This window comes from Zootermopsis nevadensis, unplaced genomic scaffold (assembly GCF_977971745.1).
Source record: "Zootermopsis nevadensis isolate Lab colony 2312 unplaced genomic scaffold, Znev_1.0 Znev_ptg000013l, whole genome shotgun sequence".
NCBI classification, from domain to species: domain Eukaryota; kingdom Metazoa; phylum Arthropoda; class Insecta; order Blattodea; family Termopsidae; genus Zootermopsis; species Zootermopsis nevadensis.
The window spans coordinates 7,453,950-7,480,807 of NW_028259145.1; the positions used below are offsets into that span (position 1 = coordinate 7,453,950).

A 26,858-nucleotide genomic window follows, 5' to 3' on the forward strand; every position below is an offset into this window, starting at 1 on the left:
GACGTGAAGCTAGAACAACTTTTAGGAATAAAAAAGGGAATATGAGAAAGGCAAAATTATTGAGCTGGAGACAAATACAAAGGACAAAAATATCAGAGATCTGTACAGAGGCATAAATGATTTTAAGAAAGGATATCAACTCCAGACTAATTTGGTAAAGGATAATGGCAATTTACTTGCAAATCCAATCAAAATTTTGAATAGATGGAAATTTTTTTAACCAGTTCTTAAATGTTCACAAAACTGATGATGTTAGACAGATTAAAATACATACAGCTGAACTCTTAGTGCCAGAACCAAGTTTAGATGAAGTTGAACTAGCCATTGGGAAGTTGAAAAGTTATAAATCTCCAGGTATTGATTAAATTCCAGCAGAATTAATTAAAGCAGGTGGCAGAAAGTTGCATAACCTTACTCAGGTAATTTATACGCAAGAGATGCCACAAGAATGGAAGGAATCCATAATTATTCCTATTCATACGAAGAGGACAAGACTGAGTGTGGTAATTTCTGAGGAATCTCTCCTATCAACCTCATACAAAATTCTATCAAACATTTTTCTGGTGACATTAACTCCATATAAGCAAGAAATTATTGGGGATCATCAGTGTGGGTCAGATGTAACAGATCAACAACTGATCACATCTTATGGATACTAGAGAAAAAAATGGGAGTACAGTGGGAATGTACATCAATTATTTATAGATTTCAAATAAGCCTATGACTCTGTTAAGAGAAAAGTGTTACACAATATTCTCATTAAATTTGGTATACCACACAAGCTAGTAAGTCCAATAAAAAAGAGCTTCAATTAAACCTGTAGCAAAATTCCTATAGGTAAATATTTATCAGAGTAATTTTCCATCAAGAACTGTCTAAAACAGGGAGATGCTTCGTCTCCCTTGCTCTCTTTAACTTTGCGCTAGAATATGCTATCAGGAAAGCCCAAGATAGGCATGAGGGTTTGCAGTTGAATGGGACACATCAGCTACTGGCATATGTTGATGATGTTAATTTATTGGGAGATGATATAAAACAATAAAGAGGAACAGAGAAGTTTTACTACAGGCTAGTAGACAGGTGGGGCTAGAAGTCAATTCAGAAAAAACCAAGTCTGTGTTTGTATCTCATCAGCAGACAAGCAGGCAGAATTGTCTTAGGGTGGCTAATAAATCCTTTGAAAGTGTGACAAAGTTAAAATATTTGGAAACAATCACAAATCAAAATGATACTCATGAGGAAGTTAGTAGGAGACTAAATTTTGGAAATGCTTGCTACTTTTCAGTTCAAAATAATGTCTTCCTGTCTGATTTCTAGGAACCTGAAGATTAAAGTATACAAAACAATAATTTTGCCTTGTTGTTTTGTATGGGTGCAAAACATGGTCTCTCACTCTGAGGAAAGAACATAGATTGCAGGTGTATCAGAAAGGGTGTTGAGGAGGATATTCAGGCCTAGGAGAGAAGATGCTGGAGTATGGAGAAAACTGCCCAGGATAGGGTTCAGTGGTGGGCTATGGTTAATTCACTGATGAACCTTTGAGTACTGTAAGCCATCTAGTTAGTTAGTTATGGATTCTTTCAGGAATTGCTAGGTGGAAGCAACACCATTCAGTACACAAAAACAAACTTATGTAAACACATGAGATTGCTGATGTTTTCTGATGATTTGCATGTGCTCTTGAAAAGTGAATTGTCATGTCATACGGAGAAAAGCTTCCAGCACAATGTAAGTACAACTTAATCTCTAACTTCTTGAGGATCTCAAATATCAGCTTACTAAGATGTTACATTAAAGTCACGATCAAGTCCTAGTACTGACAAAAACCCGTGTAGCATTAGCCAATTTCAGAATGAAACTATACCTCAATTCCCCCACGTCTTCATAGCATGGTGCTTAGTTAAGCATCACAGATAAATTTGCATTGTCTTTATAAGTTTAAAAAAACTGATGCTTATCTCAACTTAAAATTATTACACAGAATGATTTACACTGCCTGCAGTATCTTATTCATGATTTTCTAAAAAAAATATCATTTGAAAGAGAATTGTTGTATAACCTACTAGTCTCTTCTCACATTTCAATAATTTATACAAATCTTATATTAAACATTTTTAAGTTTGTTGCTTGAATTCACATCTCAAGACCAAATACAGATTATGATGGAACAGAGATAATTCTGTGCACATAATCCTCCTGTAAATTTCAAACACGAAACGCGATTTTGTGTAGGCCTACATATAGCAGCATCCTTCACCTAAACATAAGCCTATCTAAAAATAAACAGAAAAATAGTGAATCTGGATTCAAACCCACCTTAATCTTTAACAGCAAAAATAACCCTTCATAATAACACGTTTCATATTGTTTTAACATAATGCACACTGCAAGACTCTGGAATCTTCTACTCCACAAGAGATGGTGAATTTTATGCAGCACGCGATTGCGCAAACACAATTCATATTTACCCAATTCTCGACCGACATTTTTAAGCGTTCGTAAAATAGAAGCCAACACAATAAATACACACAGTCACTTAATAGTAATCTGTATCACAGTTGCCACACTCTATTACAATGAAAATCATCCATACTAAATACAATCTATATTTTATTACGACATAACTATCTCCCAACACCACGCTACCAAGTCACGAGTATTAACGGATGTAACTTTGCAGCTATGAGGAACAAAGAGCATCGTGCCAACCTAAGAGAACCAAATGTACATATTTAAAATATCTGCCATAAATTAGTTTACTTTCTGTACTCAGTCGATTACTTCTTATTTTTTCAGAAAAGTACATTGTAAACGAATCGTGAAATAATTCTTAAAAACGATCATCACGCTACTAATTTCATGCATTGTATGCCTTCACAAACGAGTGAGGCTCAGCTAACAAAAGTGGTGCACCAAACTGGAAGTTGGTGAACCTGGCTGTATAACACAAACTTAATTTGGTGATATGCCGCAAGTGTTCGTGTACTTTTTCAGACAGTCCTACCCCATGGACTCATTTTTCCATCTAAAGACACAAAGATTACAATATGAAACACTACAATCTTAACTGTTGCTTAGTATAGGCCAATATTAAAAAATATTTTAGGGAAGTAAAACGTGGATTGGACTGATCTGGTGCAGGGTAGGGACTGGCTGTGAGCTACAGCAAACTAGACAATCATTTTCATAAAGAGAAGACAATACCTTCACTAGCCGAGCCTATTAGCAGCTTCTCAATGGCTGTGCCCTATGCAGTATTTTACTTGTTAAATATACAAAAGTACTTTTTTACGATTTTCTTGCGAATAAAAAGCAATTGCACTCATATTTTCTTGGTGGTTGTTGCCAATTTGAACCTCATACAAATGATATCAAACCTTGTATAGTCTTCCTCACCTTTAATATTACAGGAATAGGTTAGTAAATGTCAACGATGGATGTGCTAAATCAGGGTTGAATGTGGTTTTGATGAGAAGTAGAGGTATCATCATGACTGGTCCCTTTTCTATTATAAACAGAATGCCTCTTAAAACTGGATACACTATCACAACTTGAATTCATACATTCCACCATACAACACATTCACTCATAATTTATCAAATACAAATAAATGTTCATAAAGCTTAATGTACTGCAACCTCAAACACATCAAATTAACCTGACCCAATTTTTAAACTGCTTGCCTCAGTTTATTTATGAACTATTCATATAATTTAATTTCTCAAAGTTGGTTCTAAAATTATTTTATAGTCATAAATATGATTGATTTATGAAGAGACATCTGCTCTGTTTAATAACTGGTATCCAAACATGTGTAAGTTTAAAAATCTTTGAAGACCACAGCTTCTAAAACACCCTTCTCAGTTTCTAATTTGATTTAAAATTCCTCACAACTCACTGGAAGATTTCAGTCAGTCCCTTCTACTTATGGAGCTTCACCCCTCAGAGAACATCTCTGATAGGCTGGCTTCTCACAATGTATACTTTTGACTGTTGAAATCAAGGAAAGCCTTGCACTTTTGCCTTTATCCATTTTCCTTTAAGTATAGTTTAGCCAGTCTGTCACAGTTGAATCAAATGGCAGGTCCAACTTGCATGCAATGAGTTCGTAACTGTGTCCTTGACTGCTAGCTCTGTGCAATGTATACACTTTATAATCCTATATAAAAATATCCAATAATATCGCAGAAAAATGAGTAACAAACAGAAAGAAACATGATCCTGGAAGAACTCATACTCTTCCATTCAATACATTCATCAATGCACAATTTATAATGTAATAAGTATGCAATAAAGGAAAGGGTGTTATGTTCATGGGTTGTTACCATAAGACATATGTTACAGTGATGACCAAAGAATCACCACATGATGACACTGTCTTCCTGAATCACCAGAATTACTGAAGATGCCTGTAATTTAAACTTGTAGTATATTGATACATGCCACTTGAAAAATAGGGCTTCAAACTCGTTTCTTCAGAATGATAAAAAATCAACAAATATTATACTCCTTCAAAGGTAGGAAATTGTGTGGAGTTGCAACTTGCCACATTGTCACAAGTGCCACATATCTGACATTCATACAATCCTTACAATAACTAAATTCTGTCAAATCTGTAAAGGTTACACATCACTTTTATATGCATTCCTTGCACAGTGTATAAAATGCTGAGTTTGTGACCATCCATCTGTTCATGTTTGTTCTCGAAAAGCTGGCTATACTTTTCAAAATTTCAATGATTTCATATTTGATATTTTCCTAAAACTTCTGAGCGATTTTAATTTTCGTCAGAATTAGTACCCCAATGTGCATGAAGCTGATGTCAAACTAAATATTTTTTTGAATGAATCACCATATAATTCTCTGTACATAACCAGCATTATCATATTCATAATTGTCTCAAAAACAGTTGGTTATAAAAGTAACTGTTGTGAACTTAAAATACAGTCTATTTGGCTGTCTAAATTACTTCCAAGTACAAGGCTTAGGAGACCTTAAGGTACATCACCAAATTAACTAATTTCTCCTACAACTTTTATATTAATTACTTTTGAATATGTTGAATGCCAACATAAATTATGTTTATAAAATGGTTACAACAAAATTGTCTGTTTACTGTTGACCCATTACAGTTTTATTTTCATCAAGTAGGGAAGTGCCAACTGGGGTGATGCAAAGTGGGGAATTAGTCCCTGACACATCTAATGTAGATATGAAAGCCCAGAAGGATGGCAAATGGTGTTCTCGTGAAGCTGCGAAAGGTCCAGCAAACCAGTAGTGGATTGAAACTGGTTTCAAAACATAGCAAAGCCTCAGGAGGATGTTTTGTATAATGACCCATAAAGCAACCAGACACATCATAGGAGAAAAAAGAATAAGTTAGGATGGGGTGACAAAAATGCATAAAGAATACTGGTGGAGATATGTGATGGAAAACAATAACTTGTATGATGAAGAACTGGAAAGTAGGATGTTAAACTGGATCTCAGGTAAGCAGTAGTAAAAATTTGAGGTTGATTGAATTCGTTCAAAATCATGTCCAATGGTAGCCTTTGGAATTTGCAATATTGATTCCTTTGGTTCTGGTACCAAAGTGTCAGTTGCTAATATAGACATAAAACTAATTTCATCATAATACAAATGGTACGTTATAAAGCTCAAGGATTACTTTCTGCAGTAGTTCATTAGTTATTAATTGCCATGAATGTTACGTTATGTTCCCAGATGGACCACGGACTGGTATAATTTGTATTGTGTACTTACCAGTCTGAACTCCAGAAATGTTGGGTACACATCCTCTACTCATGTCAAATGGTACAGCAGAGTCAGCTTGTTTGCTGTGATGTCTGATACTATGTAAGACCATTTCACATTCAACGGTCTCTGTGATGGCTGCTGGAACAGCCCCTCCAACTGCGGACACCACCAGCTTTATGTTCCCCACTGTGTGTGGCGCATCTGCACAAGCAACCCCACTTAATATATTTCAGGATCAGAGAAATAAACACATCATCCATTAATAAAAATTAGAGAATAAATTATTTATTTAGGGTTTATTAAATTATACTTCAAATAAGTCAGTTTACTCAGCATTGAATAACCAGATGAGTGGGAAAGGATGGCAGATAAGAAAGCATATACTGCCCATACTATAAAAATTATTTCCTGGCAACAGTACTTTGTAGCTCGCTGACTCACCTCCTGGGTCAATAAGTGTTTGGATTATGTAGTAAATGAATTTGTCTTCTTATACATGCAAGACAGTGGTGCAGACAATAAATTCAGTTTGATCCCAGCTATAGTAACAACCAAAGTGTTGTAAACACCTTACCATTACTTTTTTGGCATTAAAATATGTTTGATAAAGTACGAGACAATGGGAGGAAAATAAAGGGATGAAACTGTTTGGAAGGAATTTTTCATTAATTTGTCATGAAGGAAAGCATGATGATGAAATGAAGACTGGCCAAACACGCTTACGAAGAGGACCATCGGATAAGTTGGAACGTCAAGTTTCTTCAAATCGAAAGAAACAGTACTTATAGAAAGTACAAAGAATCAGCTCACATGGCGTGATTGGCGAACCCCATTAGTCAGTCCAGTTTGGAAATTTCGCCCATATGGATTCCATTGATCAACAAGGAAGTCAGCAGTAATATGGTTTAATAGATACCGATAACTGTGTGCAACACTTGTCCTAAGTTACCCAGTAGACTCTTATCTCTCAAGGAGGACAATAGTGACAGGTTCTTTCCTGCTTATAGGATGCCTGCAGTAGGTTCATATCCTCCCGTACAGAGACTTTTATGGACCTATTTTAAGAACTCCAATATGAATTTATGTGACACAAAATATGTCATAAAAACACAAAACAAATACTGTACACCAATACCTATTTAGTATGATGTGCAAGTGCCTATACAGCAAGCTTTCCTCTAATACTGTGAAACACTCCGTGGAATGTCTCTAATTCTGATAAGCACTGATTTAAATTTTTGCATGAATAATGGATTAGATTTTCTAGCTTGAAAATTGTCATCTGTATGAACAGAGTGTATGCTTGCTTAATGTAGCAAGAGGAGTATCACAATTCCTTCCAAACTGTTATCATCAGTAGAAAACACTTGTAATTCTTTTAAACCAACAACACCACCTGAATAAGAAAAGTCAGAAACACGCCTGTGCTCATAGTCTGGATCACTGCCACTGATTTTACCGACTTTCATTCTCACGTGGGTAGGGAATAACACTGTGTGTAACTGCAAACCATTTTGAACACAATGAATATGAACTATCGAACTATCTAACCGCTGCTTAGAAGAGAAGTGCATGATACTGGATTGCTACTCAGCATACAAACTCATTTCACAGTTTGTTAGCAAAATTGTGCTATGTTTATTCCATAAAACAAAGGGGCGCAACATCTTATTCAGTCTTTGTTTTCAGGTAACATAAGCTCCGTGATAAAAAAAAATGTTGGAACTTACATAACCCTCTACGCTAATTCTTGGTTTTTCTTGCTTGTCACTTGCACACTTGGCTCATTGTCCATTCACTAGAACAACATGTTTCAGTCTGTGGGCACCATTACATTCAAATCCCTGCTTTTATGTCATTGCTACCAAATGTCATTTTTGAGTGGTTAGACTCCTGCTTCATATGTGGGAAGTCCTGGGTTGAAATCTCAGCCTGGAGACTGCCTATCCTGACTGAAGTGTTTGCAGTTTTTCTCAGTCCTTCAAGGTAAATGCTGAGATAGTAACTTAAATTATGCCATGACCGCTTCCTTCATTTCTCTCTCTTTGTCATCAGTCTTCCGGCTGCTTTTATGCAGTCCTCCATTTTCGCCTATCTTGCGCCAATCTCTTCATTTCCACATATTTCTTGCAGCCCACATCCTCAAAAATCTGCGTCACATATTCCAATCTTTGTCTCCCCCTACAATTCTTCCCTTCCATTACCAAATTAACCAATCCTGGGTGTCTCATCCTATCTCTTCTTCTAGTAAGATTTTCCCATAACTTCTTCCTTCGCCTATCCTATTTAAAACCTGCTCATTTTGTACTTTATCAGTCCACTTAATTTTCAACACCCTTCTATAGCACCACATTTCAAAAGCTTCTATCCTCTTTTCTGGCTTTCCCACTGACCATGTTTTGCTTCCTTATAGCACTGTGCTCCAAACATATAACTTCAGAAAAATCTATCTTAATTCCAGGTCAACCCTTAGGGCTATGCCGGCTTGAGCTTCGGCTCATGGTAGGGTCACCCAAGCCGGACAGGTCTAAGGAGATGCGCTAGACTAAGAGTGATACCCTGGTCCTCCAGGTTGGGGGTTGGGTGTAGGGCTAACAACCTTTCACCTTTAAAAAAAAGATGTGTTACGAAAAAATCAACCAAGCCTCGGATCAGGACGGACTCTTTGGCACGACCACGGCAATTGAAAAAGGACATGAGATTTGGTACTTGGAACATTAGGAGCCTCTATAGGGCTGGGGCACTGAAATCAGTGTGTAGGGAATTAGGGAATTATAAGTTAGACTTAGTGGCAGTGCAGGAAGTGCGATGGGAGGGGGAGGGCACGATCCCAGTGGACAATTTTACATTTTTCTATGGAAAGGGGACGGGTTTTTTTGTTCATAGCAGAATTAGGGCAGCAGTTAAGAGAGTAGAATTTGTTAGTGACAGGTTGTCTTACGTAATTTTGGAAGGACGTTGGTGCAACATCATTGTCCTTAATGTTCATGCCCCAACTGAAGACAAAAGCGATGATATCAAGGATAGCTTTTATGAAGAATTGGAATCAGTATTTGATACATTTGGCAAGTATCACATGAAAATTCTGCTAGGAGATTTCAATGCAAAAATTGGGAGGGAGGATATCTTCAAACCCACAATAGGCAGCGAGAGTCTCCATGCACTTAGTAATGATAACAGTGTTAGAGCAGTAACCTTTGCTACGTCAAAAGATTTAATTGTAAAAAGTACAAAATTTCCACACCGTGATGTTCATAAATACACTTGGACTTCCCCAGATGGCAGAACACACAATCAAATAGATCATGTTTTAGTAGATAAGAGAAGGCAGACAAATGTAATTGATGTGAGATCATTCAGAGGAGCAGATTGCGACACTGATCATTATCTGGTGGTAGCAAAAGTGAGGGAGCGGCTTTCAGTAAGTAGACAAACTAAACAAAATTTTGACACAGAAAGATTTGATTTGAAAAAATTAAGTGAGGGAGAGGCAAAGGAACAATATCAAGTTGAAATTTCGAATAGGTTTCAAATTTTAGAGACAAATGAGGATAATGAAAGTGTGGACATCAACAGGGAGTGGGAAAATGTCAGAAACTGCATCAAAATTTCAGCAAAAGAGAAACTAGGATACTACAGGAGAAAGCAAAACAAACCGTGGTTTGATGAAGAATGTTCCAAATTAATAGATCGAAGGAAGCAAACAAAATTTCAATGGTTGCAGGACCCAAACAAAACAAATGCGGATAATCTATGTAACGTGAGACGTGAGGCTAGTAGAACCTTTAGGACTAAGAAAAGGGAATACCTGAAGGGCAAAATTGCTGAACTTGAGACAAATAATAAGGAAAAAAACATCAGAGACCTGTACAGAGGCATTAATAACTTTAAGAAAGGATATCAACCCCAGACCAATTTGGTAAAGGATGGTAGTGGCAATTTGCTTGCAGATCCAATAAAAATTGTGAAAAATTTCTTTAGCGAGCTCTTAAATGTTCATGATACTGGTGATATTAGACAGATTAAAATGCATACAGCTGAACTGTTGGTGCCAGAACCTAGCTTAGATGAAGTGGAACTAGCCATTGGGAAGTTGAAAAGTTATAAATCTCCAGGAATTGATCAGATTCCGGCCGAATTAATTAAAGCAGGTGGCAAAGGGTTGCATATGAGGATCCATAAGCTTATTCAGTTAATTTGGGATAAGGAAGAGATGCCACAACAATGGAAGGAATCCATAATTATTCCTATTCATAAGAAGGGGGACAAGACTGAGTGTGGTAATTACCGAGGAATATCGCTGCTATCAACCTCATACAAAATTCTATACAACATTCTTTTGGCAAGATTAACCCCATATGCGAATGAAATTATTGGGGATCATCAGTGTGGGTTCAGACGAAACAGATGAACGATTGATCAGATCTTTTGCATTCGTCAGATACTAGAGAAAAAATGGGAGTTTGGTGGGACCGTACATCAGTTATTTATAGATTTCAAAAAAGCCTATGACTCTGTGAAGAGAGAAGTGCTATATAATATTCTTATTGAATTTGGTATACCAAAGAAGCTAGTGGGTCTAATAAAAATGTGCTTAAATGAAACCTGTAGCAAAATTCGAGTAGGTAAATATGTATCTGAGACATTCCTCATCAAGAACGGTCTAAAACAAGGAGATGCTTTGTCTCCCTTGCTCTTTAACTTTGCGCTAGAATACGCCATCAGGAAGGTCCAAGGTAGGCAGGAGGGTTTGCAATTGAATGGGACACATCAGCTATTGGCATATGCTGATGATGTTAATTTATTGGGGGACGATATAAATACAATAAAGAGGAACGCAGAAGTTTTACTAGAGGCTGGTAGACAAGTGAGGCTGGAAGTACATTCAGAAAAAACTAAGTACATGTTAGTATCTCGTCATCAGAAGACAGGCGGGCAAAATTATCTTAGGGTGGCTAATAAATCCTTTGAAAGGGTTACAAAGTTCAAATATTTGGGAACAACAATAACAAATCAAAATGATACTTGTGAGGAAGTTAGGAGGAGACTAAATTCCGGAAATGCTTGCTACTTCTCAGTCCAAAATATTTTGTCTTCCCGTCTGATTTCTAAGAACCTGAAAATTAAAGTATACAAAACAATAATCTTGCCTGTTGTTTTGTATGGGTGTGAAACATGGTCTCTCACTCAGAGGGAGGAACACTGATTGCAGGTGTTTGAGAATCGGGTGTTGAGGAGGATATTTGGGCCTAAGAGGGAAGACGATGGGGCGTGGAGAAAACTGCACAATGACGAGCTTAAAAATCTGTACTGCTCCCCCAGTATTGTGAGGGTGATTAAGTCGAGAAGAGTGAGATGGGCGGGACATGTAGCGCGCATGGATGGGACAAGAGGTGTGCACCGGGTACTGGTTGGGAAACCTGAAGGGAAGAGACCACTGGGGAGACCTAGACGTAGATGGGAGGATAATCTCAGGCTGGATCTATGGGAGATAGGAGTTGAAGGAAACTGGATTTTGTTGGCCCAGGACAGGGTCCGGTGGAGGGCTTTGGTTAATTCGGTGATGAACCTTCGGGTTCGGTAAGCCATCTAGTTAGTTAGTTAATTCCAGGTCAATGTTTCCTTCATTTACAATTCATTATTCATTATCATCCTCTCATTCAATGTTACATGGTATGAGCTACAGAAACTGCGTCACTGAATAAACTATAAATAAATATGTCATTGCACTGGTGATCGTACTGTCTCCTTCTGATGTAAAAAATTAATGATAGAATAATAAGTTTAAAACGTTTCCACTTACTTAGTACAGTGATGATGAATCCTGATCATGCAGGGAGCAAGGACCTCTGAAACATTGGTAATCTTCTACCAGACTATACTCCTCTAAAGCCCAGAAGACAGCAATCTTCAAGTCCATTGTGTTTTTGATCTGTAAACAAAAATGTTTAAATTAGTAAATGTTATATTTACATATATGTATATGATGTGGAGTAGTCAAGTATTACCTTACCTGAGTTGTGGTTAGTCATTGTACAATGATGCATCTATCTTATTAGGAGTGAAGGCTGTTTACTGTGTTGTGTGTGCAGCATTTTTCCACACTGTGCAGAAATTTTGCTAATAAAACAGACAGATGCATCATACCTCACATCATTCTGGAACAAAGCACCACAACACAAACAACTCAGATAATGCAACACTCTTACTACTACACATCATATACACATATAAATGTAAAAATTTTCTGTTTACAGATCAAAAACACACCAGCAATGACCAATCTCGGCAAAAACATTTTTAATGAAACTTTTTAACCAGTTCGAAAAATTTTAACATATACATTTTTCGTCATTTCTTAACATCGGGAGGAGAAAATACAATACAGTAAAGTCAAAAGCAAATGAACCTGATGATGTCGATCTCGTGTATAGAAAGTGAACAGTGTAAAGTTATTGAATAACAAAAACCAATACTCCACAAATCACACAGATTACTACACTACCACTGCTGTAATTTATATAAACATTTGCTTACTGTGATTAAGACAGTAGAATAAAAAATTATCCTTACAATAGACTCTTGAGTGTAATTACTTTAGCCTTGCCACCATTAACAATTCTTCTTGAGAAACAGTTACTTCCCTCTTCTTCGCACTCAGCAAACGCCGCCATTCCATCTGATGGCGTCACCAACGTAAGACTATTACAGTTCTGGGGTGTAGTGTTACCACTGCAAGGCGTTACAAACCAGAAGACAGCCACATTCATACTCACCGCCGTGCGAACCAAAAATTCTACTAATAAAACTAATATACGAGGCGCGTCCCAAAAGTAAGTTTCCCTGGGGCCGTTTACAGAAACAAAACACAATTTCATGGAAATATTTATTGCAACAGATACAGCAAGTGTCCAGCTATTTTTCAACATATTCGCCACCGGAATTGAGACATTTGTCATACCGTGGGACCAACTTTTAATACCTGTGTCGTAGAAGTCTGCCGCCTGGGATTGGAACCACTGTGTGACAACCATCTCCGCCTCTCTGTCATTCTCAAAACGCTGACGCTGACCGGACAGGAATTTCTTGAGGTGTAGGAAAAGATGGAAATCACTGGGAGCGAGGTCCGGGCTGTAGGGTGGATGATTAAACACCTCCCAGCTGAACTCCTGCAGGAGACTTGCTGTCCGTCGAGCCGAGTGCGGCCTAGCGTTATCGTGCAGGAAGACAATACCGGCACTAAGCATCGTTGCAGCTGTTGAAGATGGAGGTTCTTATTCCAGCTCCCGCCGACTGTGAAGTGCGGTCAGTGATAAAGTTTTTGAATGCACAGAGCATAGCGCCGATCGAAATTCATCGTCAGCTGTGCCGGGTCTATGGGCCTAACGTTATGAGCAAGCAGATGGTGCGTCGCTGGTGCAGACAATTTTCAGCGACGGGCCATTCAGAACAAGCGGCGCGGGATGCTTAGTGCCGGTATTGTCTTCCTGCACGATAACGCTAGGCCGCACACGGCTCGACGGACAGCAAGTCTCCTGCAGGAGTTCAGCTGGGAGGTGTTTAATCATCCACCCTACAGCCCGGACCTCGCTCCCAGTGATTTCCATCTTTTCCTACACCTCAAGAAATTCCTGTCCGGTCAGCGTCAGCGTTTTGAGAATGACAGAGGCGCGGAGATGATTGTCACACAGTGGTTCCAATCCCAGGCGGCAGACTTCTACGACACAGGTATTAAAAGTTGGTCCCACGGTATGACAAATGTCTCAATTCCGGTGGCGAATATGTTGAAAAATAGCTGGACACTTGCTGTATCTGTTGCAATAAATATTTCCATGAAATTGTGTTTTGTTTCTGTAAACGGCCCCAGGGAAACTTACTTTTGGGACGCGCCTCGTATGTCACGTCTAGTTTTAGGGCTGAGTTGGACCACATTTCTCACACCGGACATTACTGAATAACTCTTGCAACAAATGTGCCAAGATAGTATCGAAGGTGGTAAGAGTGTGTACTGTGTATCTAACAAGGGAATGGTTAGGTTGGTCATGTCGAAACCTCACCTGAAATTTTGCTCGTCTACAGAGCCCATCTAGTAATGATTGTACACAAAATTTCAGCTGCTGATACCCTGTGCAAGGGTGCGAAAAAATTGCTCAAAATTCGAATGTATATTTACAATTCGCGCATGCGTCTGACGGCAGTGCGCCCTAGTAGTGGCACGGTATTCACGGATACAATACAACGAAGAGCGTGGGGCCAGGCGCTGAGAATTTAGTCTCTGAGGAGAACAAGCCAAATGCGAAATAGATAATGTGCAATTAAACCTTTAATTCCATGTTCGTGGTGTTAAATGAATATGAGTGTCAAAAATGGCGAGAAAATTTAAGTAGTTCTTAAAACGGTTTTTTATTTAAAAGTCTAACAAAGCAGCATATAAAAATGAAAATCATTATATATCTGCTTAATTAAAGAATATTCTTCAACTTCGGTACGTCAAAAGATTTAATTGTAAAAAGTACAAAATTTCCACACCGTGATATACATAAATACACTTGGACTTCTCCTGATGGGAGCACACACAATCAAATAGATCATGTGTTAGTAGTTAATAGAAGGCAGACAAATGTAATTGATGTGTGGTCATTCAGAGGAGCAGATTGTGACACTGATCATTATCTGGTGGTAGCAAAAGTGAGGAAGCGGCTTTCAATAAGTAGGCGAACTAAGCAAAATTTCGACACAGAAAGATTTGGTTTGAAAAAATTAAGTGAGGGAGAGGCAAAGGAACAATATCAAGTTGAAATTTCAAATAGGTTTCAAATTTTAGATACAGATGAAGATATCTTCTGGCCTGTCACTCCATCAATACTGTTTACTGCAACAAGTTTTCGCAAATATCGCTCTTTGTTTCAGGACAAGAACCGCTCACACAAAGAATGTGCACATGAAATATATGCTATTTCAACGCTTGTGAACCGAGAGGCAAAGGAATATGAACTAAATTCATTTGAAAAACTTATACGAACAAATTTAAAGTGTAATCGTAAGCAGAAGAATTTGTCGTGCCAATTTCGGAAGAAGAATGTCCTACTGAAAAGCTGTTGCGACAAGACAGAATGCCTCCACATTTTCACAAGGCATTGATAGACAACTCAAATTGCAAATCTCCAGAGAATTTTATTGGCTAGGGTGGGAACATGACTTGGCCACATTGTGTGTATGATCTTCCTCCCCTTAGAGGATTCTCTTGGGGGTACAGCAGGATGCTGTGTATATGACAACACTGGCTTCCACTTTGCCAGAACTTGGAAGAATTGGCTACAGTCACCCTCGAATTCCTTATTGTATTGACAGAAACTGAATATAATTAATTTAACTGCCAAGCCACTCACAGCGCCCTCATTAAACATGTGAAATGCAGGTCATGAAAAATTGATCAATTAAACTACTCAAATGCATTTACCTCTCATACCCATGCCATGGAGCTGTGTCATAAGGGATATGAAGCCATTGCCTTCAAGCATCAAGTTTGGTGACAGCCATTACATTTTCTTTCTGTTTTTGGGTGTAATGTGTATGATAAAAATGCATGTCATCATGCCAGACGCCAGCCAGCCGACTGCACCGCATTCAGTTCAATGCTTCGGCCTCCTATCACGTATACCGACTAGTTTATGCACGTGTCCTTACAAACTCCATGAAGTTACTACTTGTGGCTCCAAACCCTCACATTATTATAATTTGTTTTCTTGTTACTTTACATTAATCATATGTTAGGTCGAGTTACATAAAACCAAGAGCTTGTTATTATCAGATTGTTAACAGATAAGAAACTTACATAGCTGTAGCCTTTGCCGATGATCATCTCTGGTGCCATGTACTGTTTTGTGCCACACACTGAATATGCACGATCACCCTGAGGAAGGAAACAACACTTTGAGTAAGGGTGAGAAGAATTAGGTACACAAAACAACTAAAAAGTGTCTGATAACAGAAAGAAAAATTTATCGTGTCTAAAAGTGAAGACCACCATTGAAAATGTCCTGAGCGGCTTCCATTCACCTCCTACCATCATAATACAATTTTGTAAAATCCCTCCCAATGCTATGCTCTGTTTTCCTTAATGGTTTTTGAAACTGTCATTTTCCAAGAGATTTTCCTACCAATACTCTGCATCATTTCTTCTCTCTCTACACATCCCACCCATCATAAGTAATATCCTTTAACTGTGACGCTACTCAGCAGGCTGTATGTACCACAAATTTTTCTTCATGTAATATTTAAACTAAGGAGACAAGGGTCCACCAAGGACTGTAGTGCGAACTGAAGAGGAGGAAGGAGAAGAAGAAATTTGTATTATCCCTTTCAGTATCCAATATTACCCTTTTATTAAAACACTTGCACCTGACTTTCTTTCTTCTAAGCACAGAACACGTTTAAGTATCTTAGATCTTTAATTCTGGGTATACTAGGCAAGATGTTAATGGCTTCCGAATAGAATAACAGCAACTACTTACAAAACTCCAGTAGAGATGTAGGCATAATATTTATACACTTCAAGTTTACCTCCTCAAATTCACAGGCCTTGTGACATCTTTTAGTTACACTGTACACAAACACACACTGTGTCAAATTTAAGGCACCTGAAACCTGTCAACTCTTTACAGGGCTCATACTTGACTTCCCTGTCTGATGGACAGCGGTCCACATAGCGCTAACATTTACAGTCTGTGTGTCTTTGTACGCACACTGAACAAAAGATGAGGTGGATATAACATTTACCTTTTTATACCAGGCAAAATCTTTGCATAGGCCGTAATCTGCTACAGCAATGTGGCCTTGAGCGTCTACTAATATATTTCGCAGTTTCAGGTCTCGGTGTATGACTCTTAGCTGAAAGAAACAAATTAACAAATAAATCCTTGGACAGAGGGGATAAAATATGGTACATCTTGCATTCTTATTGTGGTCATGAGATGCAGTTTCAGTACTTTGATTTTCTGTTACATATCACCGGAACTAAGCTGTCACGTTTATTACTGTTATTGATACAATTAAATACCACTAACGCCAACCAATCTCAACTGTAGCTGTGGCTTCAACCATGATTATGAGTGAGGATCTAAAATGTTGCTTGTGTGCACAGAGCAGGGATGAAGGTTTATCAGGCACTAGGCAAACATTCAGCTTTACCACCGCCCACCCCTCCAATTTCATTTACTTTGAAAATTAATATTGTACACTAGTCTGAGTACAGATTCCACATTATCTTTCAGATTCTGTTGATATGATAAGAGTCAAGAATACAATACTGAATGTAATATATTGGCATAGTTCTGCACTTCACACAAAATATGTACAGAAAGAGACACATGTTAGAATTTAGAACTTACGAAGGAGACGAGTAGAAAGAGAACAAGAAACTAACAAAAGTGAAACAGAACCTATTAGCGTATGGTTTGCCATTAATCCCACGTACAAATATAATAACTCATATGAGTCAAAGGGGGATGCTCTCCAGAATATTCAATTGTTTGCTCCATTTTGATGTTATTAATTTTTAGTTATCTGTTCTTGTTCAGATGATGAACCTGTTAAATCTTCCAAACTTTTATCCCTGCTTCAAAAGTAGTGTTTACAGACTCTGGGACTTCACAGGAAGGTGAAAATGGAAATGTCTGTATCCAGAGGGGCATTAGACTATTAAAACAATTCTCTCGTTTAGTTTCTCACAACAGTTTTTGAAAGTACGGATTGTCTCATGGGAGCATACAACATCATATTATTATGCTAAAAGTTAGTATCGCACAAGTTCCATGGCAACCAATTATTGTACAGAAGAAATCTGTCATTGACGACATAAACATGACAATGCTAATCAAATATGCCCCTATTAAACCTGAAAGAATTATTCGCAAGAATTACGTGATCATCGCTACTATACTTTGTTAGTACTTGAGACTTTTCCCACAGAAATTATAAATGATTGGTATGTAGAGAATAAATGACGTATCGAATGAAATTAAAAAATTCTGTAGCCACGCAATCAATCAAGCAGGTTTTATAGTGCCTTGTTATACATTTTATTGAAGAGAACTGCAGTTGGACTGTTTGCCTACCTTATGCAGATACTCCACAGCTTCAATGATTTCTGCCAGGTATAATCTCGTTTCATTAACTGAAAACACTCCTCCCCACTCCCGCAACACATTGAACAGGTCGCCACCTGCATAATATTCTGCAACAAGAATAACGAAACTTAGTTACCATAAGGACACCTATGACAGTGCAAACTACTGTGTTGTATATTCATGTATAAAACAGTGTTACTGCCAAATGACGCTCTGCACAAGACTGAAAACAGAACGATAGTTTACAAACTGACAATGGAATATTCCACCAGTAACATCTGATTGCAAGACAATACCTGCAGCACAAGTAGGACCCTTCACACAATGTTATCAGACAAGATAAATATTAACCACAACCTTCTTCCCATCGTCCACATGGTGGCGACTGTCTGTACTGTTTTTTATAAAAAAACATTTAACTGGCAGTGGAATTAATTTTTTACAGGCCTACTATGTTCTCTTTCCGCTCCTCTATAAACATAAATCAAAGAAAATGAACAGAAAAATATGTGTTAAAATCATGGCACACATCATCGAAATCGATGTGGGACGTGACAAACCTTAGTCAGTAAAGAGACTCCCACATGCATACATCTTGTCTCTCAGAGCAGAGAACTGAATTGACCTTGAATACGTGACATCTAGTTAATTGCATTCCCAAAACCATTGCCCTTCCACTCTTAATGCAGTCTGCGTGATATGTTATAATGAACTAGACACAAGTGACCCCCTGACTTATGTACTGAATTCCACACAAACTAAGCGATACTTAAAATTCAAAAATTGGGCAGAACACTTGAAAGCTACAAAAATAATGTAAAACTAAGCGTCAGCAAGTGATTAATTCAATTTTATGACAAAAAATTATTAAAATGTACACTGAAACCACTGTTACTAGGACAACGTTAATGACTGTGATGATTAATCATTCAATACAAGAACAATAATCTCTAAAAGAATTAACAGGCCTTTCTAATCTGCCCCCAACAATTATTCCGTTATTCATAATGGATTCAAAGTGGGTGAAATTGACTTTAGTGTGTAAATACCAATAACCTGAATCATTTATCTGACTGTACAACACTTTACATCAGAGTCATTTGATCAGCATGATTCTTCCAGTTCAAGTGGTTATCAATTTTCAGACAGCAGAATTTTAGTTTGCCGACTCTTCCACATATTTTCCATTATATCCAACACTTAATGCACAAAGTGGTGAATTATTTGTTAAAAATTGTATTAAATTATACCTAAACTTAGGACTAGCTTGTTTGCAGTGAATCATTTTCTCATATGAGAGAGAACAGAATTCGCTAATGTACAGAAATCATCAAACTTTTTATTGGAATGTACAACAATTGCATCATCAGCAAGAATTATGCATTCTGATAAGTTTTATGTTTAATGAAACTTAACTGATGTAACTTATGAAGAGTAAAACACTATAATTTACACCTTGGGACTCTGAGCGTCACTGTTCCCCATTTTCACTACCTCGCTCTATTTCCACTTTGTTTTCTGCTTATGAAAAATGATCTTTACAGGTTTGAAGCAGTTTCTTGAACGCCAACAAAATGTGGCCAACAACATTTGATGATTTAAGAAGTTCTTTTGTTTGTTTTTTAAAAGACAAAGTACTCTTCATGCATGCATTTCTTGACAAATGCCTTTTAACACATTGCTAGGTTGAATCCTGCATTTTTGGTGGTTAAACGTTTTCTAAAGCCTGACTCCTCAGGGACTAATACATTCCTTGTCTGCATGTAAGGGCTTAATCTATTCTACATAACCTCTAATTTATTAAAGAAGGGGGTTAGAAGTAAGATAGGCACATGATTGGTAATTCATGATTTGATACTGTAAAGATTCCATGATGCAGACATACCTCCTGATACTTCGAAACACAGAAAGAAGGTAATGCCCCACGGAAATTATACTAAGCTTGTGATTACAGCTGTAATTAGTCCTGTAGCTCGCCTAAAGGGCCTATCAAAAGACTTTCTATGTTGTAATATGTGCCTATTTAAAATAATGAAACTACTGTGTTTGTGACATGTTCTGCTAACTTTTCTCTCTTACTCTACACTTCGCATCGCTGTATTGTTTACTTCACATTTCAAATAACGCAGAGTCAACAATAGTTTTTTATGTACTCACCTTGCACGAGGCACAACATCGTTTTTGTCTGGAAGGCATAATACAGACCCACCAGGAATGGAGCCTCCAGACCCTTCACAAGTAAACCACGTTCAGTGCGGTACTGTTCGCAGCCATCTTTCAAAGACATAATTTCTTTAATATCCATCGCCTTCATGGCATAGAGTGTACCATCGTCCACCCCGCAGCTCTTCTGGACGAGATACACTTCTCCAAAACCTGAAAAAGCACACAGTCAAGTTTCCTGTTACTATATTCTCAACAAAGGCTCTGATATTTGTAAACACTCTCCCTTCATTAAACTACAATTTTGTAAAACTGTGTGTACAAAATCAAGCCTTCATGACTAAAAACAATATTTTTTCAACGCGCGTACTGCACAGGCCCATTATTCAGGAAGCTATAAGGCCACTCACCACCAGTGTGATAGTTGCAAATGATCAGAGGCCGTAATTTTAAGCTGCTACTGTGAAAAGGCCTGTCGGGTAACAAAAGAGTAGGAAATCCCACTTCCTCTGTGATATTTTCAATGGGAAATTATACATTATATATCATCAGAATTATTTTAATTTTATGACAGATAGTCTTACAATGTTTTTGTGCTTAATCTTCTTTGGAGGGTCTCTGACCCAGGCACAAAAATTCTATGCAACGATCTGATTAAATTAGAACTGATAACACAAGTTAATTCTTGCAGTCCTTTAATGGATGCTGTTTAAATCACGTGTTCCCAACCACACTAAAGTCACTTCTACGCCCCTTCTTCTGGCTAAATAAAAAAATTATGCACATGTAAACTGTGGGCATGTATGAAAAATTCAATTCTCACGTGCCATATTAGCCAACATACACAAATGATAATATCGCATGCATCACGTTAAAGAGCAAATGAGCATAAGAACAAGTCATTTGTCTTTTATCTTTCATTACGCTTAGTCCAGCAAATTATTAAGTTGCAAATATTCCGTCCCAGTCAGAGGACACGCACAAAACGTCGGAACAATTTATTATTCTCACAATCAGGAAATGTTAGCCCCACGTCCAACCCACAAGTCGCAGAATCACCCCTTGTCGGCTGTACGCGAATTCTTGTTCGAAACACTCCGTATATGGCGGCCATAGTCGATCGTGATCCTGGTTTTGTGTGGCCTACGGGGCAAAGTTCCCTCCCTCTCTGCAGCCATTCTTGTTTCTGGGGCTCACCTAGCCTGGTGTCCCGTGACCACCGAGGGTCAAGCAGGCCGAAGCGTGAAGATGACGCTTGGGCACAGGAACAATTATCGCAATAAAGAATTATCTGAGACAGAATCGGAATCAACGCCTGAAAGTTCTCTAACTTAACGAAAGTAAAACCACGAAGTACTCAAGACAAAGCTGACAGGTTATCCAAGCGATATTCAGTTCGAATCTCGTACAACGACATAATCCGCACCTTGTCGAAGGCAAATTCCTTAGCAGTTCCTAAAATCCATTCACACATTCACCCTGTCCCATTCACAATTCATAACAAACTTAGCATCCGCCATTCGAAGCCGCCTGTGAGATTAAAGAAATTCTGTGGCACCATAATTTAAAAAAAATTAGATCCAATTTCTGTCCCCTCTTAAAACACGAACAAAATATCGGCTTAATCCAATCGCAGTAAACTAACATAAAAAATAAAAAGGCACAATTTAAACCAGCATTGAAAAGATACTTAATTACACACTCCTTTTACTCTGTCGATGAATTTCTAATGTTTACAAGTAAGTCGTAATTTATCTATTGTATATAATGGGTGGATTTATTTGTAACTTACCTCTACTTCATGTGAACCCTTTGTTTGTATTTTTGTGACATTTATATAATAGTATGACTTGTATTTGTATAACATGTATTGTATTATTATGAATTATTCTACATCCTATTGTCATCTGACTAACTTATGGATCCATGGAATGTAATAAGGATGTATGTATGTATGTATGTATGTATGTATGTATGTATGTATGTATTGGCACCGGCTAACCCCAGCTTCCTGGTTCTTCTCAGTTACTTTAAAGCAAGCACAGAATGTACTCCCGCGATTTATCATTCATAACAATCCTGTCATATTTAAATAATGGATACGCAACATTATCAGTTGATAGTGTTGAAGCAACAAGAATAAACACTATATTATCAGTCATGGTGAACGCCTTCTAACTGGTTTACCCATCAAACTACGTATACCTCATCCCTCCTGGCCAATGTCCGCAAATATCTGAAAACAGTCAAGGAGGCCATGTTACCACAAAAACTTTTCTGATATTTGGGTAACCCTACAAATTATACAGCACTTTACTTTTGAGACATCTGGTGGCATCCGTGTTAGTCGACAGTAATACAGAATGAAGCTATTTTTGTGTTGCCAAATAATAAAACTATTTACGTACGAGGATTTATCAATGGATTTAATGCTCGTGTGCTACTCGGAGCTACTGAAATAAACTGTGAATAAATAAAAATACATGGTATACTATAACCACACAAAATCAGCAGATTAATTATATTAATTACAGGCCTCATCATTAAACGTGCGTCGGTTAATTGGCCCGTAAAATTACCCCAGAAACCAACATCCTAACAGAGACTCGAACCGAGGACTGTGTATTCGTGTCTGTGACCTTAGACCCTGCAATTTCCTCTCCGAAACGAAAGAATTTTGCCTTGGCGTCGTTCCTTTATCGCGGTTGCGTTCCCGTCAACAGAAACCATCCTTGTTGGGACTCGAACTCAGTGTCGAGGCCTTCGTTTCCGAAATCTCCTCTTCGAAGCAAAAACTCTGATTCTGGCGCCCTTCTTCTGTCTCGCTTAGTTTCGGTGCTAAAGGAAGCTCCCTTGCTGGAAATCGAACTCAGGACACTTTTCCCAGTCTTCTGAACTTCCAGTGTTCTCTCATGTGTCTTAAGGAATAATCGCGCCATGTTTCTTCTTCAGGAGCCACAAGCGAACGAGTAAAGAAATGTCAAACATCAATTTCGAGTTTACACATGACCAGTGGACACTGCGGTATTTACTAAGGGGAAATATGACAATTTCTTACAAATTCATCTTCTGGGTCTCAGACACTTTTCGGGCTTGTGACCTTAGTCAGTCAAATCATTTCCGAGGAAAAAGACAGAATTTGCCTTAGCGCCATTCGTCCCTAGTGGTCGCTATCCGAACAACCGAAAACATCTTCCCCGGGATTCGAACGAAGGAAACATTTTCTCTGACCCAGGGGCGATGGGCTCAACAGCGCCCGGGCTCCTCAAAAATCATCTTTAAAATTAATCAAGTATACTGAAGCCGGGCGTTATTTTTAAATAAGGGCAATTGGAAATGCAGTTTTTTCTTCATGTCTCTTCCGAATATTTTTAAATTTATTCTCTTCTTATAGGAAAAGTACTTAGTATTAATTATCGAATTCTTGCATTTATGAATGAATATAACCTAATTATAAGTTATATTAATTCTCTTTGTATTTTTTAGCTACCAACAATATGTAAATATGCAAATACACCGTGTGTTACGTGTGGATAAGAACGTACGAGAATGTTCGAATTGGGGGGGGGGGAGCATAGAATAAGAAGCTGCAATAATTATTCACTATTTAAAATTGTATTTAAGCTTCTAATATAATAGAAAAATATATGCATTCAAATCCAGATATAAGATAATAATGCAAAATTATTACCACAAAACTTGGCGAGACAGATGAGGGGAGGGGGAGGGAAATAGGTGAGAACAGACAAAAATGGAGCCAATGTGGGATCTTTAGACAGAATACAAATTGAGAAATGAGGGCAGGCAAAAGAAATAAGAAAACGAAACATAATTAAAATATATAATAACAATAATCGAGACTTGTAATAACAGAGGAACCAGCTCTTGTAAGTGCCATCAGGACATCAACATCAGAAATTACATAAAACATGTGGCAGAGGTTTCCTATGGTCTTCGGGGAGTGGATTTCAAGACCACATCAGGCACAGGCCGTCCTCCTGTTCGTAAGGCGTAGCTTGAACTCAGCATCCCCTCTGATCATTTGGCCCAAGATTCTACTGAGTTATCCTGGCTATAACTTAAATAAATTATTAACTCATTCAAAATAAATAGAACATGCATCAGATGGTCAGAGAGGACCCTGAGATTAAGCTAAACACTAACACAATGCTTCCCAAACCTTGGGTAAATTACCCAAAAAGGGTTAAAAGTGGTTTTTCTTTGGGTAACGACACACTTCGGGATTCACATTAAAATTTACCGTAAAAGTGTACAAGAACTCTAAAGAAAGCGATCAGCCATTGTGCACCGATATTCTAGAAGAGTCTAACAAGTATTTATTTATTATTAAAATATATAATATAATTCAGGTCTATACACAAACTTTATTTACAGATGTTAAAAATTAAAATTTAAAATCTGCGATATTCATCGCTACTACGATGTTACAATACTGCGCCTTCATTTACTACATGTTTCGATGCGTAGCATCATCTTCAGGTTTTGCCTTTAAAACTACTTTATATTATAATGCAAGTTTTTCATTTATTCATCTGTTTTGTAAATTATTATAGTATGTGTTCTGTTGATCTTCTTATTTTATGTATCTTATGTTTGTTTTCCATTATTCTGTGAATAAATTAATTAACATATGAGTTATTTATTTTAATGTAAATAAGTTTGGAATATTGTTGTATATTAGTAAAAGTAAGAACACAATAACATACCATGAATCGTGATGTACGGTGTATCTTTGTCTGATCAGGTTGACTGTCTGTTCGTGGACTGGTTTTGTGTATAGATGCGGGTCGTATATATAGGTAGAGGGTGTCAGGTGCTTGAGCAATGCGTCTTGTGCGTCTTGTGCGCAGGAATGGTTTCACCTAGGTAGGGACGATGCTTGCGCTTGCGCAGGCCTCTGCCCTCAGTTAGCTTCTTTGGTTGGTGCTTGAGTCAATAACCTGAATTGTGTTAAATATAGGGTTATTTAAATGTGGGTTGTTGTCGTTTAGCGCAATATTTTGTTTATGTGTACGTTGTATATAGTATTTTTCTATGGTTTCTCTATGTCGTCTATTCTGCACAATCTTTATAATGTCCAATGTTTGTTCGATTTCCCCATATGTGTGCCCCGTGTTTAATATATGTTTTGCGTAAGCTGAATGATCCTTATTATGTTTTATAGCTGTTACATGTTCTTTGTCTCTTTGTTTAAAGTTACTTCCTGTTTGGCCTATGTAGGTTAAAGGACAGTCTATGCATTTCAATCTATATACACCGGGTTGTTCGTATTGGTTTTTTGTGTCTAATTGTTGGTTTTGTTTTAAGATGTTTTTTATTGTATTTTTTGTTCTGTATGCAACTTTTATGTTATTATTTTTGAATATTTTAGATATGTATTTAGTTTCTTTACCTACATATGTGAAGGTGGCCCATTTATTTTGAATATTTTCGTTTTCATTATTATTTTCATTTTCATTTTTTACCTTGTTTTTTGGTTTTTGTTCATAATTATTATAACCATTTTCTTTTAGAATTTGTTTTATTATATTGCATTCAATTTGTTTGTTTTTAATGGTTATAGAATATGTATTTTTTCTGTTTATTAGGTAGTTTATGGCTGTTTTTTTATGTTCGTTAGGGTGGCATGAGGATGCATGTATTATTGAAAATACCCAGTCCTACATAGTCTTCACTCGACCACAGACGCAAACACCACAATCACAACTCTGGTATGTATCTTATATTTCTATATTTTATAAATATTTTCTATTTTCCAAACTCTTTTTCATATAAATAATTAATAATTCGAATGTCAACTAATTATTTCACAGAATACAGAACGACTGATCTAAAAAATACAAAACAAGACGAACAACAAATAGAACAACAATGGTCAGCTTTTATATGAACACCTGCGTGTACAACAATGTAATAAGAAGTATTGGAATTTCTAAACCATACCTGCAACAATATTGACTGTGCATACCATAAGGCTCATTTCTCATTTCTTATGCATGCAGTATGATAGACTGAATAGACCTTATTGCACTCCATGACTTTACTAATTGTTACGTCATAGTTTCATTCGACATTGTCGCATTAGCAGGTATTGGAGTCAACAATCAGCTTTCGTCATTGTGGAAGGAGCTGAGCTGTGAATCCCTTGTAGAAGAAGTGCGTCCTAGAAGAGATACTTTTGTGCTTTTAAAACTCTTTCACAATAACCATCACTCCATTTTAATTCGCCGGAGGACATCGAGGTCTCTACGTCTTGAAGAAAGAGTGACGTAAGTGCATCCTATTTATTATTATTGCTTAAAAAATTTACAGGTTTTCATTTACATTTGTGTTCTCTTGGAAGAGAATTAGGCTTGTCGTCTTTCTAACACAAATTCAATTTATACTAGGGCAGAACGCTCCTTTCGGAGCTCCTCGGAGGGGTTGGTCAAGTTTTTAAAAAGCAACGAACCCCCCCGAAGGGGTTGGTTGCTTTTTAAAATCTTGTGTAAGAAACTAAACTAAACCCCCCCGAATGGAGGGTTAAAATACTTGACCAAACCCCTTTTTCGGGGGAGCTTGATCAAGTGTTTAAAAAGCAACCAACCCCCTTTCGGGGGGGTTGGTTGCGTTTTAAAATCTTGAGTAAGACACTAAACTCGGCATTGTTGGGTTGTACTCGGCATTGTTGTGTTGTACTCGACATTGTTGTGTTGTACTCGGCATTGTCGTGTTCCACAACAATGCCGAGTTTGTTTATACTCGGCATTGTTGATGACGTAATTTATTGACGACAACGAGGAATCACAA

At 37.5% G+C, this 26,858-nt stretch overlaps 3 protein-coding genes across 9 annotated transcripts in view; 1 reads left to right on the forward strand and 2 right to left on the reverse strand.

The window, feature by feature from the left end:
- Positions 1-2,667, reverse strand: part of LOC147873865 (ribosomal protein S6 kinase alpha-5-like) — a 34,429-nt gene extending 31,762 nt beyond the window's left edge. Inside the window, exon 1 of one of the 2 annotated variants that reach the window (XM_087348546.1) lies at positions 2,537-2,667. Coding sequence is in view for 1 of the 2 variants with exons in the window: in XM_087348545.1 (XP_087204671.1) it covers positions 2,317-2,376 (60 nt within the window). In the remaining variant the exon portion in view is untranslated. Of the gene's footprint in view, positions 1-2,316 lie in introns of both variants that reach the window. The other variant, XM_087348545.1, reaches the window with a different exon arrangement.
- Positions 2,464-20,441, reverse strand: LOC110827952 (ribosomal protein S6 kinase alpha-5-like). 4 transcript variants are annotated; one of them, XM_087348549.1, is made up of 7 exons: positions 20,043-20,441; positions 17,874-17,992; positions 16,537-16,647; positions 15,593-15,670; positions 11,568-11,689; positions 5,764-5,975; positions 2,464-2,709 (listed from the first exon to the last, which is right to left on the reverse strand). In XM_087348549.1, exons 1-7 carry the CDS (start codon positions 20,197-20,199, stop codon positions 2,681-2,683), a joined length of 828 nt encoding a protein of 275 aa, XP_087204675.1. In that variant the 5' UTR covers positions 20,200-20,441; the 3' UTR covers positions 2,464-2,680. The 4 variants fall into 4 exon arrangements, 3 of the variants coding, with proteins under 3 accessions (XP_087204675.1, XP_087204674.1, XP_087204673.1); XR_015535071.1 differs by lacking the exon at positions 2,464-2,709 and adding an exon at positions 2,732-3,025 and having other exon boundaries at positions 5,764-5,958; XM_087348548.1 differs by lacking the exon at positions 2,464-2,709 and adding an exon at positions 2,732-3,025.
- Positions 20,442-25,739: 5,298 nt separating this feature from the next.
- Positions 25,740-26,858, forward strand: part of LOC110838649 (ABC transporter expressed in trachea) — a 41,101-nt gene continuing 39,982 nt past the window's right edge. For 2 of the 3 annotated variants that reach the window (XM_087348550.1, XM_087348557.1), the window contains exons 1-2: positions 25,742-25,780; positions 26,158-26,338. The gene's annotated coding sequence lies outside the window, so the exon portion shown is untranslated. Of the gene's footprint in view, positions 25,781-26,157; positions 26,339-26,858 lie in introns of all 3 variants that reach the window. The other variant, XM_087348558.1, reaches the window with a different exon arrangement.